General features: G+C 39.8%; 1 protein-coding gene across 3 annotated transcripts in view; it reads right to left on the bottom strand.

Annotated features, from left to right (window-relative positions):
- Positions 1-18641, bottom strand: part of SPEN (spen family transcriptional repressor) — a 99668-nt gene that overhangs the window by 66687 nt on the left and 14340 nt on the right. For all 3 annotated transcript variants that reach the window (XM_082685427.1, XM_082685429.1, XM_082685428.1), the window contains one exon: positions 615-935. In XM_082685427.1, the coding sequence (XP_082541553.1) occupies positions 615-935 (321 nt within the window). The remainder of the gene's footprint in view (positions 1-614; positions 936-18641) is intronic.

Raw genomic sequence — 18641 nt, 5'->3', positions numbered from 1 at the left:
TGGAAAATGTGTAGATCCAAAATGGAAAAAAATCAAACATTGCCTTCACTCTTCTTCATCCAAGTACAGATTTCCAGATTAAAGTATTGTTTGTAGAATCCAAGCGGTTGAATCATTATGGTCTGCTAGGTTTTTTGTGACAATCCAATTTGTTTGTACACTTTGTGTAGTGAAAATTGAGAAGCAGATATCAACTTCTAAAAGAATCTGTAGGCTCTAATATTCCAGAAATATTCCATATAGTACAACCACAAAATCTGTAGCCAAATAGCTCCATCAGATAGCAGAGATATATCCAAGGAAGGCCTTCAGATTATCCAACAGAAGGAATAATTAATTCTAGAAGATAGGTAACTCCAAAAATGATACTGCCATACAAAATCTTCCACCATTTTACATCTCAGGAGTAGATATCCAACCAGCTGCAGGAAATATCCTCTACGATTCCACAAGATACCAGCCACTGGGATAGAAATCACTTCCGTTTCCAACCCAAAATAGGAAACATTGAGAATGCCCAAAACTTTAAATCCATCTGGGGCCCCTAAATATGAGTTTCTGTTTCTCACCATATCAAATACAAAATACCTGCCTACAGAAACCTTGGAACTTACCCATCAAGTCTCCGCTCATAACGTCCTTCTCGTGCATGAAGTGATGGTGGAGGGCCATAAGCAGGCCCTCCACCACCTCCTCTGAACCCAGAAACCTCTCTACTACGAGATGCTATGGAAACTGTATCATCCAATCCCCGAGCAGCACTCGGAATGGTGCCTGGTTCATTATAATCCGTGCGTAGGTCTCTATCTCCCATTTTGTTGACTGAGTTGTGAGCCTTCTGTGCACTTTTGATGTCCACAAAATCCACAAAGGCGGCCACTCCTCCTTCAGATCCCCTCTTGGGGAGAATTTTGACACTTTCCACGCGGCCATATCTGGAAAAAATAAAACATTATTGTTGCATAACAATAATTTTCCAAGAATAGTCTGTGAAAATCTTAGACAATTTACATTAACTGCATATGTAGAAGGAGTTGCAAAGTATACAAGATGGCTTTTACACTCACATTTTTCTTGGGGCAAAAATTTACAAAGATTTTTTAAAAAGCAAGCTCTACACCCAATGTGGGGCTTGAACTCATGAGTCCTGAGATCTAGTCGCATGCTCTACCACCGAGTCAGCCAGGTTCTCCAAAATTTACAAATGTTTTAACCATTACTCTTACTTCTTAAATACATTAACTGAATTACTTTTCACCTTTTAAGAACACTTAGCTGAAATGAATCTGTTTTATGAATTTTTACATTCTTAAAAAAGGTTACTAAACCTAAGATGCTTCAATGTTACTTAGATATCTTTAAAGATGTTTATCAGGAGGGCCTGGTGGCTTAGTCCTTAAGTGTCTGCCTTCAGATCAGGTCATGATCTCAGGGTCCTAAGCGGACTGAGCCCCGCACCCAGCTCCCTGCCCAGCAGGAAGCCCAGCTTCTCCGTCTCCTACTCCCCCCTGCTTGTTTCCTCTCTCGCTGTGTCTCTCTGTCAAATAAATAAATAAAATCTTTTTTAAAAAATAAAATTAGGGCGCCTGGGTGGCTCAGTGGGTTAAGCCGCTGCCTTCGGCTCAGGTCATGATCTCAGGGTCCTGGGATCGAGTCCTGCATCGGGCTCTCTGTTAAGCAGGGAGCCTGCTTCCTCCTCTCTCTCTCTCTGCCTGCCTCTCTGCCTACTTGTGATCTCTCTCTCTGTCAAATAAATAAAATCTTTTAAAAAAAATTAAAATTAAAATTAAAAAGTAAAGAAACATCTTAACTAAAATCAGCTACTTTACAGATTTCATTTTTTTTTAAAGATTTTATTTATTTATTTGACAGAGAGAAATTACAAGTAGATGGAGAGGCAGGCAGAGAGAGAGAGAGGGAAGCAAGCTCTCTGCTGAGCAGAGAGCCCGATGTGGAACTCGATCCCAGGACTCTGAGATCATGACCTGAGCCGAAGGCAGTGGCTTAACCCACTGAGCCACCCAGGCGCCCCTACAGATTTCATTTTTAAATCATTAAGTGAAAATGAGCCTACTGAAAAAATGAGATGATTCCACAATCTCTACTTGAAAGTAATCCATTTGAAGTGATAGTCTTAATTTTTTTAAAAGATTTTATTTATCCAAGAAAGGGAAAGCACAAGCCAGGTGAGGGGCTCAGCCTGCTGAGCACGGAGCCCACCACAGGGCTGAATCCCACGACCCTGAGATCATGACCTGAGCTTAAGTCAGACACTTAACTGACTGAGCCACCCAGGTGCCCCTCAAGTGAGAGTGAGATTTTTTTTTTTGAAGATTTACTTTACTTATTTGACAGAGAGAATGCAAGCACACAAGCAGGGGGAGCAGCAGGCAGAGAGAGAGGGAGACTCAGGCTCCCCACTAAGCAAGGAGCCTGAAGTGGGACTTGATCCCAAGACACAGATATCATGACCTGAGTCAAAGGTTGACACTTTACCAACTGAGCCACCCAGGTGCCCCAACAGTCTAATTTTTTAATGCAGTTTTCTGCTATTTAATTTTTTTCAGGAGGTTAAAACTACTAAAACTTATAATTTAGGTATACTTAAAACTGTTTTTCATATAATTCGAGAAAATCTTTTGATAGACCTATGTTCCCATTTTTACTCCCCCCACCCCCACCCAAAAAAAAAAAGCTTGAGATGTCTGTAAAGAACAATTTTAGGGCACCTTTTATATTTGGAAGATATGTGCAAGAAATATAATGATTCAGAATTTTAAAAGTCATGAAATTCTATGAATTTCATTAGGAGTTAACTATGCTTTATGTACTTATAATCTGGCATTTTAGAAAGAAAAGCACAGCAATTTTAAATATAGCATTCTTATTTGCTGACAAACCAAAATCATAATTTTACACTTCTCCTGGAGCTAACATTATCAGAAAGCAGAACTCTTCTCTTTACATCCTCCAGTATGATTTAAGTTATACCTCTCACAATGGAAACCTAATCCTAAAATTCTGTTTCATCAGACAACTGAACTAGAAGAAACAAAATTATCTGTTGATACTGAATTAATGAAAGGAGCTTCCTAATTTGGAAAAAAAAATTGTGAGAAATTGGAATAGTTCTTTTCTTTCCATACAAACATTAAATACCTTCCAGTGTATCTGACAAAGGACTTGTATCTAGAGTACAAAAACTTTTATAATTCAAACAATTTTTTTAAATAGGCAAAACACTTCAACAAAGAAGATACACAGATGGCAGATAAACCCAGAAAAATAGGCTCAAAATTAATAGTCATTAGGGAAATGCAAATCAAAACCACAATGAAATACCACTTCACATCCATTAGGATGACTATTTAAGTCAGGAAAAAAAAAAAGGAATAAAAAGTGTTGACAAGAATGCAGAAAATTTTGAAATCTAGGGCAGATCTAGTATAACTATAAAAACGTGGAACCACTGTGGAAAAGTTTGGAATTTTTCTCAGTAAGTTAAGCATAGAATTACCATATGACGCAGCAAATCCACTCCTTATCTGGGGTTCAAATAGCTATGTGTACACCAATGTTCACTGCAGCATTATTCATAACAGCCCAAAGATGGAAACAACCCAAGTGTCTACCAATGAATGAATAAACAAAATGCAAAATATATTTATAATGGGATAGTACATTAAGACATAAAAAGAGGGGCGCCTGGGTGGCTCAGTGGGTTAAAGCCTCTGCCTTTGGCTTGGGTCATGATCTCAGGGTCCTGGGATGGAGCCCCGCATTGGGCTCTCTGTTCGGCGGGAAGCCAGCTTCCTCCCCTCTCTCTGCCTACTTGTGATCTCTGTCAAATTAATAAATAAAAAATCTTTGAAAAAAAAAAAAGACATAAAAAGAAACAAAGTTCTGATACAAGCCACACATGGATAAAAATTAAAACATCACCCTAGGGGCACTTGGGTGGCTCAGTCATTAAGCGTCTGCCTTAGGCTCAGGTCATGATCCGAAGTCCTGGGATCAAGCCCCGCTCAGCGGGAAGCCTGCTTCTCTCTCTCCCACTCCCCCTGTTTGTGTTCCCTCTGTCGCTGTCTCTCTATGCCAAATAAATAAAATCTTTTAAATAATTAAAAAACAGGGGCACCTGGGTGGCTCAGTGGGTTAAGACCTCTGCCTTCAGCTCAGGTCATCCTGGGATGGAGCCCCGCACTGGCCTCTCTGCTCAGCAGGAAGCCTGCTTCCCCCTCTGCCTACCTGTGACCCCCAAATAAATAAATAAGATCTTTTAAGACATATATATACATATATAAAATCAAAAAAATAAAAAATAAAACATCGCCCTAAATGAAATAAGCCAGACACAGAGGGAAAATTCGTTTGTGATTCCACTTACATGAGGTATCTAGAATAGGCAAATTCATAGAGACAGAAAGCAGAACAGAAGTGAGGAGGAGCAGAGACAAGAGGGAAATGGGGAATTACTGTTAATGGGAACAGAATTTCTGTATGGGATGAAAAAATTCTAGAAATAGTGGTGAATGATTATATGTAACACCACTGAATTGTATGCCCCAAAATGGTTAAAATAAATGTTTATATTATGCATATTTTACCACACCCACACTTACAAAGATTCTCAATAAATGGAAGGTTGCAAAGGTTTTTCTATTAAAAAAAAAAAGAAGGGCGCTTGGGTGACTCAGTCATTTAAGCACCTGACTCTCGATTTCAGCTCAGGTCATGATCTCAGGGTCGTGGAGCCCCGAGTGAGCCTCAGCACTCTGCGGGGAGCCTGCTTGAAAGTCTCTCCATCTCCTGCCCCTTCCTATGCCTGGATGCATTTGTGCTCGCTCTCTAAAATAAATAAATTTAGGAAAAAAAAAAAAGCAGTGGCTAACTCTTCATATCCATGAAAACTCAGTAGGTAAAGGTGATGTCCTGATTTTGTCTACTCTTTCCAAAACAACGCATTTCCGACAGTTTTCAAGTATCCTTCAAGTATTCAAGATTAAACATTTATCTGAAATTTAGTAGTTAAAAAAGAATCAAACCACAATTAGGTAATATTTCCTTTTCAACAACACCAAGCCTTAGATACAGGTTTTCAGAGAACTTATGGAATATTTTACAGTAATACACAGAAAACCTCAGTTTCTAAAATTACATGGTTACTAGTTATATGGTTAAGTTAATGCATTTATAATTTCTCAAGAATTAAGAGAGCCTAGAGTTGGGGCACCGGGGTAGTTCAGTGGGTTAAAGCCTCTGCCTTCGGCTCAGGTCATGGTCTCAAGGTCCTGGGATCAAGCCCCACATGGGGGGGGGGGCGGGTGGTCTCTGCTCAGCAGGGAGCCTGCTTCCTCCTCTCTCTGCCTCCCTCTCAGCATACTTGTGATCTCTGTCAAATAAATCTTTAAAAAAAAAGAGAGAGAGCCTAAAGTTAAAATAAATGAGAACATAAGCTAAGAAACTGTGTTTGACTGCTACAAACTGCAGTATGTAACTATTTAATAGGTTTGTCTTCAAAAACAACAGTCAAAATCAATACTAAACTGGTTTCTATTTGGTCAAAATGTTCAACATTAAAAAATACTAAACTGATCAACATACACTGTATTGTAAGGTTTTGGGGGGGGGTAAGTTTTGAAGAGTCAATTTAAAAATTATCTAAGATAAGGGTGTCTGGCTGGTTCAGTCAGTACTGTATTCAACTCTTAATCTCAGGGTCCTGAGTTCAAGCCTCATGTGTGGAGCCTACTTAAAATTAAAAAAAAAAAAAAAAAAAATTTTTTTTTACCCAAAATAATGCCAGGTTTGGTGAAATGTTTGGTCTCCTTTCAACAATAGACAATTTAGGGACACCTGGCTGGTTCATTTGGTGGACCTTGTGACTCCTGAAGTTGTGGGTTTGAGCCCCATGTTGGGTGTAAAGATTACTTTAAAAAAAAAAAAAAAAAACCCACAATGGACAATTTAAATACGTACTGACAGTCGTTAGCGTTCTCTGAAGAATATAATTTCAGTGAATTAATGGCCTCAGAGTTCCCATTGGAAAGCAATGTTGACATAGTGGAGGAAATGCATAAGTTCTGGACTAGCATTATGATCCTAATTCAATTATTAATTATATGGTTTTTAACAGGAACTGTTCTAGGCACCTGATGCATTATCAAGGAACAAAGCAAAGATTCCCTAGTCTCAGGGAATTTAATTACAATTTAGATTCCTGATAGGTGAAGAGTAGACCTAAACTATTTTTATCAACTCCACAAGAAACATACTTTATAATTTCCAAAGCAACACCATTACATAAAGCTAAAGACATACCCCTCAATACAAACGTACCTCTCAATACCCTTTCTTTCCAGAAGGCACTACACTCTACCATTTTTGGCTGGGTTTTCAATAAAAATGCAAAGATTACTTATAATCCTAGTTTTTGCAACTGACTCTACTAATAAGCAATAGTAAAAAAAAATAGCCACATACAGTACTTGCTTTTCACAAAAGGCCTCCTACTACAGAAAACAATCCTCCCAAGTCATTTTTTTTAAAGAGAGGGAGGGAGAGAGAGGTGGGGGGGGGGCAGTGGTAAAAGGAAAGGGAGAGAACCTCAAGCAGGCTCCGTGACCAGCAGGGAACTCAACCTCACAATCCTGAGATCATGACCCGAGGCAAAATCAAGAGTCAGATGCTTAACCCACTGAACCACACAGGCGCCAATCCCCAAGTCATTTTTGAAACGACAGATCCACTCTGCTTAGACAATACACTCAAATTCTACTTCTACCCTCCCTTCTTTGCCCCATTAACTCCTAGAGGCAAAATATCTCATCTGAGTTTTTTATGATTGCTAACACTACTGCTGCTCTATTTCCAAGTAAAGAGATCCCTTCTAAAGCTTCAATATTGCCCGCTACCCACTCTCCCACCCTTCCATCCCATAATGGCCAAGATGCTCCTTATTCAAAAGTAAATAACCAATAAGCACGGACAGAAAGAAGTGAAGAGCAAATGAATATGTCTTAAGGGATAAAAAGGCCTAAGAGATATTATATTAAAGACAAGAAATGTTTGTGTTTGTTCTTTACATTATAAAAAGACTCAAAATCGGGTCGCCTGGGTGGCTTAGTGGTTTAAGCCTCTGCCTTCGGCTAGGGTCATGATCTCGGGGTCCTGGAATCAAGCCCCACATCGGGTTCTCTGCTCAGCGGGGAGCCTGTTTCCCCCTCTCTCTCTGCCTGCCTCTCTGCCTACTTGTGATCTCTCTCTATCAAGTAAATAAATAAAAATCTTTAAAATAAAATAAAATAAAGAAAGACTCACAATCTTTCCTCTTTTAAAGTCAGTCAGTCATAAGTATATCCATTACAACTACCAAACTACCTGAAATAATGCAGTAACATCAACACTTATCTTTTCATAGTAGTAACTTTTCATGAGGGAATTACTTATATATAAATCAACCCATTTGATCTTTTTAAGATTTTATTATTTATTTGACAGACAGAGATCACAAGTAGGCAGAGAAGTAGGCAGAGAGAGAGGAGGAAGCAGGCTCCCCACAGAGCAGAGAGCCCAATGTGGGGCTCGATCCCAGGACCCTGGGATCATGACCTGAGCCGAACGCGGAGATTTTAACCCACTGAGCCACCCAGGCGCCCCAACCCATTTGATCTTATATTTAGAAGAAAAGGCTGGTTTCCCCTCTTGTGACAGACCTTTATTTTACACCCTACACCAATGACTAGAAATACTACAGGCAGACTAAAAGGCAGAATCCTTAGCAACTTAGTATGTTATAACAGTGTTTAAATTAGAGCTGCCCAGGGGTGCCCAGGTGGCACAGTCAGTTGAGCCAGACTCTCCATTTCTGCTTGGGTCATCATCTCAGGGTCATGAGATCAAGCCGTGTGTCAGGCTCCACACTCGATGCAGAATCTGCTTGGGGTTCTCTCTTCCTCTCCCTCTACCCCACTCCCTCTCACTCTCTCAAATAAATTAAATAAAGAAATAAATGAATAAATAAATAAATCATCATCATCACACACACACACACACACACACACACACACACACACACCGAACTCATGGTCCTGAGATTAAGAGTTACATGCTCTACCAACTGAGCCAGCCAGGTGCCCCTGGACTGTACACTTTAAAAGGATGAGTTTTATGCCATGTAGATTGAATCCCAATAAAACTTATTAAAAGAAAAAGATATGGGACACCCGGGTGGCTCAGTCGGTTATGTGTCTGCCTTCAGCTCAGGTCACAATCCCAGGGCCCTGGAATCGAGTTTGGCATCAGGCTCCTCTCAGCAGGGAGCCTGCTTCCCCCTCTGCTTGCCTCTCCCCCTGCTTGTGCTAGCACTCTCTTCTCTGACAACTAAACAAATAAAATTTCTATTTAAAAGAAAGGGAAGGGAGGGCAGGAGAGGGAAGGGGAGGGAAGGGGAGAGGGAAGGAATTTATAAACATTTTAAAATAATTCATATATTCCACCTTTAATCATCTTATCTTTTGCCTAAGTACAAATAATCACTTAAGATGGCAAAAGACAGACTAAGGATCCCTAACGCCAGCAAAAGGCAGTCAACCACAAACCCCCAGCCTCACTGGAGAAAAAGCTAATACTCTGAGAGATGTTTCTCTACTTGGAAGGACAGGGGGAGGAGTGGAAAAAGATGAAAGGAGAAATGATTTGTAATAGTTTCACGATTTGTGTTCTCTCTCTGCCAAAAATAAACAAATAAAAATTATTCATTTGTTATATAATCTTGGATCTAGGAAAGACCCAACACAGAAGGTAAAACCTCTAAATCATAAAGAAAAAGACCACATGAATTCCATTTTTTCTTATTTGTTTCTGGAATGTCCATGTATATATATACCTACTAAGTACTAATTGCTATGTGATTTTTTTTTCTTTTTTTAATTTTGTTTTTGAGAGAGAGAGAGAGAGCTAGAGAGATAGAGCACACAGAGGAAGAGGAAGAGGCAGAAGCAGGCTCCCCACTGAGCAGACAGGCCATTGTGGGGGCTTGATCCCAGGACTCTGAGATCATGGCCTTCGTTTAACTGACTGAGACACCCAAGTGCCCTACTATGCTATTTTTTTAAATGTTTTACTGTAGAATCCTTCTACAAATTCAATAAAGCTGTAATCTGAACGATTCTGTATGATCTCCAAAAAAAAAAAGAAAGAAAGAAAGAAAAAGACCACACAAACCATAGAAAAATTATAGCCCCTAAATAACAAAACAGTCAAAAGATAAATGGGGAAAAATAGCTGTAACACATAAGAAATAAAATGTTTTCTGAAATATACAAACAATGCTGTCAAATCAAGGGAAACACAGGTCCAAACAAAAAACAGGTAAAATATTTGAAGTTCTTTTAAAATATGCACATACTAGGGCCTGGGTGGCTCAGTCAGTTAAGTGGGTGACTGGCTCAGGTCAGGATCCCAGGGTTCTAGCATTAGGCTCCCCAGTCAATGGTGAGTCTGCTTCTCCCTTTCCCTCTGCCCCTCCTCCCATTTGTGCCCATGCTCACTCACTCTCTCTCTCAAATAAAATCTTTCTTAAAATTAATTAACTAAATTAAAATGTGCACATACCCATAGAGGGTGCCTGGTTGGCTCAGTCGCTGGAGCATGTAACTCTTGATCTCAGGGTTGTGGGTTTGAGCTCCACACTGGGCATAGAGATTACTTAAAAACAAAATCTTAAAAATGAATAAAATAGGGGCACCTGGGTGGCTCGATGGGTTAGGCCGCTGCCTTCAGCTCAGGTCATGATCTCAGGGACCTGGGATAGAGTCCCGCACCCGGCTCTCTGCTCAGCAGGGAGCCTGCTTCCCTCTCTCTCTCTGCCTGCCTCTCCATCTACTTGTGATTTCTCTCTGTCAAATAAATAAATAAAATCTTTTTTAAGAAATGAATAAAATAGGGCGCCTGGGTGGCTCAGTGGGTTAAGCCGCTGCTTTCGGCTCAGGTCATGATCTCAGGGTCCTGGGATCGAGTCCCGCATCGGGCTCTCTGCTCAGCAGGGAGCCTGCTTCCTCCTCTCTCTCTCTGCCTGCCTCTCTGCCTACTTGTGATCTCTGTCTATCAAATAAATAAATAAAATCTTAAAAAAAAAATTAAAAAAAAAGAAATGAATAAAATACACACAAATAGTAAACAAAAAAATACACTCAAAAAATGCTGTTCAATTGTATTCAAAAATTTTTAAATCTAAATTTTATTTATTCTTTTTTAAGGTTTTTTTGTTTGTTTGTTTGTTTGTTTTTTGTTTGTTTTTTTTTTTAAAGATTTTATTTATTTATTTGACAGAGAAATCACAAGTAGGTAGAGAGGCAGGCAGAGAGAGAGAGGAGGAAGCAGGCTCCCTGCTGAGCAGAGAGCCCGATGCGGGACTCGATCCCAGGACCCTGAGATCATGACCTGAGCCGAAGGCAGCAGCTTAACCACTGAGCCACCCAGGCGCCCTGTTTGTTGTTTTTTTGGTCAGGGAGGGAGGCAGGGAGAATGGCAGTCAGAGGCAAAGGGAGAAGCAGATTCCCTGCCAAGCAAGGAGCCCGATGTGGGGTGTGGGACTCGATCCCAGAATGCTGGGATCATGACCTGTGCCAAAGGCAGCCCCTTAACCAACTGAGCCACCCAGGTGCCCCCCAAAATCTAAATTTTAAAGAGGGTAAAATAACACAAAACCCAAAATTCTAATAATACCTAGGTACAGTCTAACGTAACAGATACTTTCATAAATTCTCTGAAGAACAAATCAGAAAAACCTCTTAGGAAGATAATTTGATAGTACTGATTAAGAATTAAGTACACATCCCAGAAATTCAACTCACAGAGATTGATCACACGTGCAATTGCAGGCATCTGCAAAGAGTACACAACACTGCTTACTGCAACACTGCTTGTTCCGTGTAACGGGATAACCATTCCACTTTCTGCCTATGTGAATTTGACTGCTCTAGGTACCTGCTACAGGTAGAATAACACAATACTTAGCCTTCTGGGACCTGACTTATTTCACTTAGCATAACTTTGTTTAGTTTTTGCTTTTAGAGTAGGCACTCCACTCAGTCTGGAGCCCAATGCAGGGCTTGAACCCAGGACCCAGAGATCAACACCGGAGCTAAGATCGAGAGTCGGATATTTAACTGATTAGGCCACTCAGGCACCCCAGCATATTTTTTTTTAAACAGGAAAAAAGCAAATTTAATAGGCATGCATACAGAGAATCCACAGAAATGTCAAATTCCCTCACTGAGCACAGTTTCTTCAAGGTTCCTCCACGTTGTAGCAGGAGTCAGACTTTCCTTCCCTTTAAGAGTCAGACTTTCCTTCCCTTTTTAAGGCTGAGTAATATTCCATTACATGAATTCTGTTTGTCACAAATCTAATTAGCACATTCTGTTTATTCACTCATGGGTCACAACACTGGCTGCTTCCATTTTTTGGCTATTGTAAATAATGCTGCTATGAACATAATAGATGACTTTTTTATATGAAAAGCTACTTACTGGTTCTGGCTCGACTTCAGAGGGTTTAAGAAAACTTGAAGACTGGCAACAAGCTTAATCCAACCAACAAAACTAAATTCATCTGTTTACTGAATCTATGATGAATGCCTAGAATCCTGTATGAAAATTTGATGACCAATTCTTAAGAAAAGCAATGTTTTCAGTAAAGCCTCAAATAACAAAATTCTTCAAACTATTATAGGCATCATTACCGGGGACACACACACACACACACACACACACACACACACATATCCATTATCCAATCTAATGAGAAACTATTTACTAAGTACAATTAATTAATTTGAGGGGTGCGTGGCTGGCTCAGTCAGTAGAGCATATGACTCTTGATTTCAGGGTGGTGAGTTCAAGCCACGTTGGGCATAGAACTTACTTTAAAAAAATTTTTTTTCATTATTTTTTAACAAAAGGATAGTGCTCAACTGACATATAAACCTCTGAAAGATTATTCAATTATGAGGAAAAAATGGCAAAGATCCTATAATCTTTAGATCCTACTGGTGAGATCAAACAGGAAGACTGAGTATTTTAGCCAATATTAGAAATAATTCATAAAGTACTCCTCTAGAGAACAGGAGAGATGACTCTGTACTGGAAAAATCAAATCTATAGTATAGGAATATTGTAACTACTAAGTTAACACTTGGACGTTTGTTCTCACAATAATTCATGAATAACTTCATAATGTGTCTGATTTACACAGTACTTTTCTGGGAGAAGTTCAAGTATAATTAACTGTCAATAGAATGCAAGTGATGATTATCCATTTCTTAGAGTAATGACAATAAATAAAACAGATGGAGAAAAGAGGAGCAAGGCAAGCTGATCAAAAAAAGGGAAGACTGGAGAGAACAAAGTGGAAGTAACAGAAGCCTAGAGAACAAGTAAGAGCAAAAATCCACATCAAGAGTCCCTAGTATGAATACAAAGGGCTCTTTGAAAACATGATTCCTACCTGGTTTACCAGAACTATTATTTACAACTACTGAGAAGAAATTCATTTTTTTTTACGATTTTATTTCTTTGAGAGAGAAAAAATGAGCGAAAGAGAGGGAAGGGCAGAGTGAGAAGCAGGAGGAGATTCCCAGCTGTGCAGACAGCCTGATGGGCCCCCCCATCCCAGGACCCTAAAATCATGACCTAAGCCGAAGGCAGATCCTTAACCGACTGAGCTAACCAGGCGCCCCAAGAAATTCATTTTTAACCTTTTAATTTCTTAGTAAAATGATAATTTAAACAATGACTTTGGAAAACTTACAAATACTTCTAATACTTCCCTTGACTACTGACTTTTATCCTTATTTCATACTATATAGTTGCTAAGATAAAATAGAAGACAAAAACATGATCCCATCTTTTTGTAATGTACATAAAGTCCATATTCTTTTCATATTCCACTGTGAGTTTTTTTTTGTAGAATCTCTGAAGACTACCTCTACTCCTAGCTTTAGGAAATGGGTTATCACTCCTCAATCTTAAAAGGTCTTTGGACTTTTTTTTACTGAATTCCAGTGTTTTATAAACTTTTAAGTAAAGGTGCTTCCCCATAAAGAACCTTGGCATGGAATTAACCCCATCCAATTAAAAAATAAGTTACAGTGCACCTGGGTGGTTCAGTCAGTTAAGTGTGAGACTCTTGATTTCAACTCAGATCCTGGTATGAGGGTAGTGGGATCAGGCCCTGTATGGGTCTTCATGGTCAGTACAAGAGTCTGCTTATCCCTCTCCCCCTCCCCCTGCTCAAGCTCACTCGCTCTAAAAAGTACAAACTCCTAAAAAAAAAAGTCACTGGGGCACCTGGTCGCTCAGCCAGGAACCTGCTTCTCCCTTCTCTGCCGCCACTTCCCCTGCTTGTGTTCATCTCCCTGTCAAATGAATAAAATCTTAAAAAAAAAAAAAAAAAGTCACTAGTTTCTAAGCCAATCATTTTATTAAATATGCAAACTCCCCCAGTCAACATTTTAATCTGATTAGTTATAATCTCTAGAACTAAAAAGCTTTTTTTTTTTTTTTAGGAAAAATAAAACATTCAGAAAAAACACTCAGAAGAACATTTTTAAAACAAAATTTCCTGTAAGATCAACACAAAGGAAATCAAATGTCATAACCCTGTGAGACCCAAAGCTGTGATGAAAGTTCCTTCTATACATCTACTTTTAGAATGACAAAGCAAATATATGCTAAAAAGGATAATCTGTGTCAAAAACCCCTATGGAAAGGGTTACTTCACAAGAAAAACAGAGAGGAGTGAGTGTAAAAAAAACTATAGAGTACAGCCTTACACACTTTACATGTAACAAAACATATACACCTTTTTTTTTTTTTAATTAACTGCAACATGGAGCATCTGGGTGGCTCAGTGGGTTAAGCCTCTGCCTTCCACTCAGGTCATGATCTTGGGGTCCTGGGGAGCCCCGCATCAGGCTCTCTGCTCAGCAGGGAGCCTGTTTCCCCGCCCGCCCCCCCCACCCCGCGCGCCTCTCTGCCTACTTGTGATCTCTTTTTTTTTTTAATTAACTGCAACATGCTGTTAAATTATTTAAAACTTTACAAATACCACTTAAGTCTTGACCCAGAAAGGCTACTTTTGACTGAAGAACATAGCTGGTTAGCAGAATGATTCATTTCAAAGTGATACACTATGTTTTGTATGATGGCTACAGTAGTATTTCTAGATATTAAATTCTCTTATAATCCAACTGAACATTAATACATACTTTTTAAAAATTTATAGCATTCCAGGGGCCTTTAGGTCATCTTACGAATGACAGCTATAACAAGGATTTCTTAAACTGGAAAGACCCTAGGAATCTTATAACCCAACCCACTTGGTTTCTGGGAGGAATTACATGTACCCACTTTAGGTAATAAATTTGTTATGTAGAGTTAAAGCATCTTATTTTACGTACAGCATCACATAACTAACTGAATTTTAAGAGCTCTCTATAAACTTGAGATTTTCACACATCTTTTTTCTTCTGATTAAAGCGTGGCCTACAGAGGCACCTGGGTGGCTCAGTGGCTTAAATGTCCAACTGATCTCAGCTCAGGTCTTGATCTCAGGGTCATGAGCTGAAGCTCTGCACTGGGTGTGGAGCCTACTTTAAAAAAAAAAAAAGGTCAGTACTTACTATGGAGTTTAATTCTAACTATGGATGTGCCTGAAATTCCCGTCATTGAGAGAATTCAAGCTGACTAAAAGGAGCAACATTAGAAATATAAAGACTCCAAATTTCTAGAATAAGACTAGGAGTAAGAGGAGGAGAATGCAAAACTTAAAAACAACAAAAAATCCATGGGAAAAAAAGAGCAGTTTTTTTTTTAAAGATTTTATTTATTTTATTTTTTTTTTAAAGATTTTATTTTTTATTATTTATTTGACAGAGAGAGATCACAAGTAGGCAGAGAGGCAGGCAGAGAGAGAGAGGAGGAAGCCGGCTCCCTGCTGAGCAGAGAGCCCGATGTGGGGCTCGATCCCAGGACCCTGAGATCATGACCTGAGCCGAAGGCAGTGGCTTAACCCACTGAGCCACCCAGGCACCCAGATTTTATTTATTTATTTGACAGAGACCACAAGTAGGCAGAGAGGCAGGCAGAGAGAGAGGGGGAAGCAGGCTCCCCGCTGAGCAGAGAGCCCGATGTGGGACTCGATCCCAGGACCCTGAGATCATGACCTGAGCCGAAGGCAGCGGCTTAACCCACTGAGCCACCCAGGCGCCCCCCAAAAAAAGCAGTTCTAACCACTAAGAGTACAATGAGTAAAAAAGGGGGGCAGGAATCAAGCTATTCACCTAACACTATCTTTGTTTTATTTTCCAGTCCAAGTCTTTTGGTGATTTTAACTTTTTTACCTCAACATTTTTTTTCTTTTTAAAGATTTTATTTACTTATGACAAAGAGATAGCAAGAGAGGGAACACAAGCACGGGGGAGCTGGAAAGGGAGAAGCAGGCTCCCTGCTAAGCAGGCAGCCTGTATGGGGCTCAATCCCAGGACCCTGGGATCATGACCAGAGCGGAAGGCAGACGCTTAACTGACTGAGCCACCCCGGTGCCCCTCACCTCAACCCTTTTATGTCAAAGCTAAAACTAGTACATAAATTAGATGCTACTATTCTATTCTTAACCTAATGGTTTGTTTAAACCAATGGTTCTTAACTTTTTCGTGCCCTGGACTGACAGTCTGGTGAAACCTATAAACCCTTCCTCAGAATAATATTAATAAAATAAAATGAACAAGATTACAAAGAAAAGCAATTATACTGAAATACAATTACCAAAATACTTTAACATGGTTCCCCTCAGGGGCGCCTGGGTGGCTCAGATGATTAGGCATCTGCCTTTGGCTTGGGTCATGATCCCAGAGTCCTGAGATCAGTCCCTCGTTGTAGGGACTCCCTGATTGGCAGGGAGCCTGCTTCTCCCTCTCCCTCTACTGTTCCCGGGATTGTGCTCTCTTGCCCTGCCAAATAAATAAATAAAATCTTAAGAAAAAAAAAAAAATCAAAGGACAAAAGGTGATATTAACATACATCATAGAGAAAAAGAATTTTTTCTTTTTTCTTTTCTTTTTTCAGAGAGGGCATAGGGAGGGGCAGAGGGAGAGAAAGAATCCCAAGCAGGCTCCAAACCCAGCCGGCAGCCCAACTTGGGGCTCTTATCTTACGGCCCTAAGATCATGACCTGAGCCAAAATAGTCAGATACCTGACTGAGCTACCCAAATGCCCCATGGACAAGAATGTTACCAACAAAATTCACACAGTGAGAAACCCCATAGAACAATCAACCTGGTTTGCAACAAATTAAGTTGTAAGGAGAGAGGGAGATTAAAATCTATAGATTAAGAGACTTCAATAGCCAAAATGTTCATCAATAAGTAAATAAACAAACTGTAGTATCTCGACTAGGGTAGTGGTGGTGGTGGTAGTGGTGGTAGTGGTTACAAGATGCCTACATTTCTCAAAATTCAACAAACTTCACACTTAAAATAAGTACATTTTATTGAATGCAAATTAAACCTAATAATTCTTTTTTTTAAATTTACTAGGGCTTTAACTCACAACCCAATACCAGTCTCATGCTCTACCAAAGCCAGCCAGGTGCCCTCCCCCCAACTTTTTTTTTAAGTTTTTCAATAAAATTTTTAAAGAATTACATATCACCAATTATAATTGGTATACCTTAAATAGAGCCCGAGTTTTTAAAAAAACATTCTTAAGCAAAATAAGTCAATCAGAGAAAGACAACTATCATATGATCTCCCTGATATGAGGAAGTGGAGATGCAACATGAGGGGGTTAAGGGGGTAGGAGAAGAATAAATGAAACAAGATGGGATTAGGAGGGAGACAAACCATAAGTGACTCTTGATCTCACAAAACAAAATGAGGGTTGCTGGGGGGAGGGGGGTTGGGAAAGGGGGTGGGGTTACGAACACTGGAGAGGGTATATGCTATGGTGAGTGCTGTGAAGTGTGTAAACCTGGCGATTCACAGACCTGTACCCCTGGGGATAAAAATACATTATATGTTTATTAAAAATAAATAAATAAAAATTTAAAAAAAAACATTCTTCAAACACACACACACAAAATCAATTACAAACTTGAATACTGACTGGGTATATGAAATAGGAATATATCTCTTTAAACAATCCTTATCTTCTAGAAATAAATACTGAAATATTTATGGATAAAATGTCTGGAATCTACTTCAAAATATTACAAACTGTACAAACTCCAGCATTCCAGGGCTTGTGCTAAAGAATAAGGGTCTTTTTTTTTTTTTTAAGATTATTTATTTGACACAGAGAAAGATCACAAGTAGGCAGAGACACAGGCAGAGAGAGAGGAAGGGAAGCAGGCTCCCTGCTGAGCAGAGAGCCCGATGCAGGGCTAGATCCCAGAAACCTAGGATCATGACCTGAGCTGAAGGCAGAGGCTTTAACCCACTGAGCCACCCAGGCACCCCAAGAATAAGGGTCTTACCTCATTAAGGAACCTGTTGGATAGGGACCAAGAATAAATACAGGAAGGAGAAAAAAAAGTTGAGTGCAGCCACTTTGGAAAATAGTATAGAGATTCCTCAAAACTTTAAAAATAGAATTACCATATGATCCAGCAATTCACTTCTGGGTATTTATCCAGAGAAAGTGAAAACACTAACATGAGAAGATAATGTGCACCCCATGTTCACTGCAGCATAATTTCTTACAGCCAAGACATGGAAACAACCTAACTGTCCAGGGACTGAAGAACAGGTAAAGAAGATGTGTATATACACAATGGAGTACTAAACAGCCATAAAAAAAAGAAGTCTTGCTATTTGAGACAACATGGATGGACCTTAAGAGCATTATACTGGGCGCCTGGGTGGCTCAGTGGGTTAAAGCCTCTGCCTTCGGCTCAGGTCATGATCTCTGGGTCCTGCTCAGCAGGGAGCCTGCTTCCTCCTCTCTCTCTCTCTCTGCCTGCCTCTCTGCCTACTTGTGATCTCTCTCTGTCAAATAAATAAATAAAATCTTAAAAAAAAAAAAAAAGAGCATTATACTAAATGAAGTCAAAGAAAGACAAATATATGATCTCATTCTGTGTAAAATCTTAAAAACAAAAACCATAAGCTCACAGCTACAGAGAAAAGATGGGGGGGCAGTGAGTAGAAGGGTAAAATGAGTGAGAGAAAGGGGGTCAAAAGGTACAAACTTCTAGTTAGACACCAGTCACAGGGATGTAATGTGCCGCATAGTGATGATCAATACTGTATTACTTACCTGAAAGTTGCTAAGAAAGTAAATTTTAAAAGTCCTCAACACAGGGGCACCTGGCTGGCTCAGTAGGTGGAACATGAGACTCTTGATCTTGGGGTTCTAAGTTCAAGCCCTAGACTGTGTGTAGAGATTACTTAAAAAATTAAATCTTGGGATGTCCAACTGGCACAGTAGGTTAAGCATCTGCCTTAGGTTCAGGTCATGATCCCAGGGCACTGGGATGGAGCCCCGAGTCAGCCTCCCTGCTCGACAGGGAGTTTGCTTCTCCTTCTCCCCCTGCTCCTGCTCTCTCTCAAATAAATTAAATCTTTTAAAAAAAGGGG

Source organism: Mustela nivalis (assembly GCF_964662115.1).
Source record: "Mustela nivalis genome assembly, chromosome: 10".
Classification (NCBI taxonomy): Eukaryota; Metazoa; Chordata; class Mammalia; order Carnivora; family Mustelidae; genus Mustela; species Mustela nivalis.
Note: the sequence above shows the minus strand (reverse complement) of the source record. Positions and strands in the feature narration are given on the sequence as shown.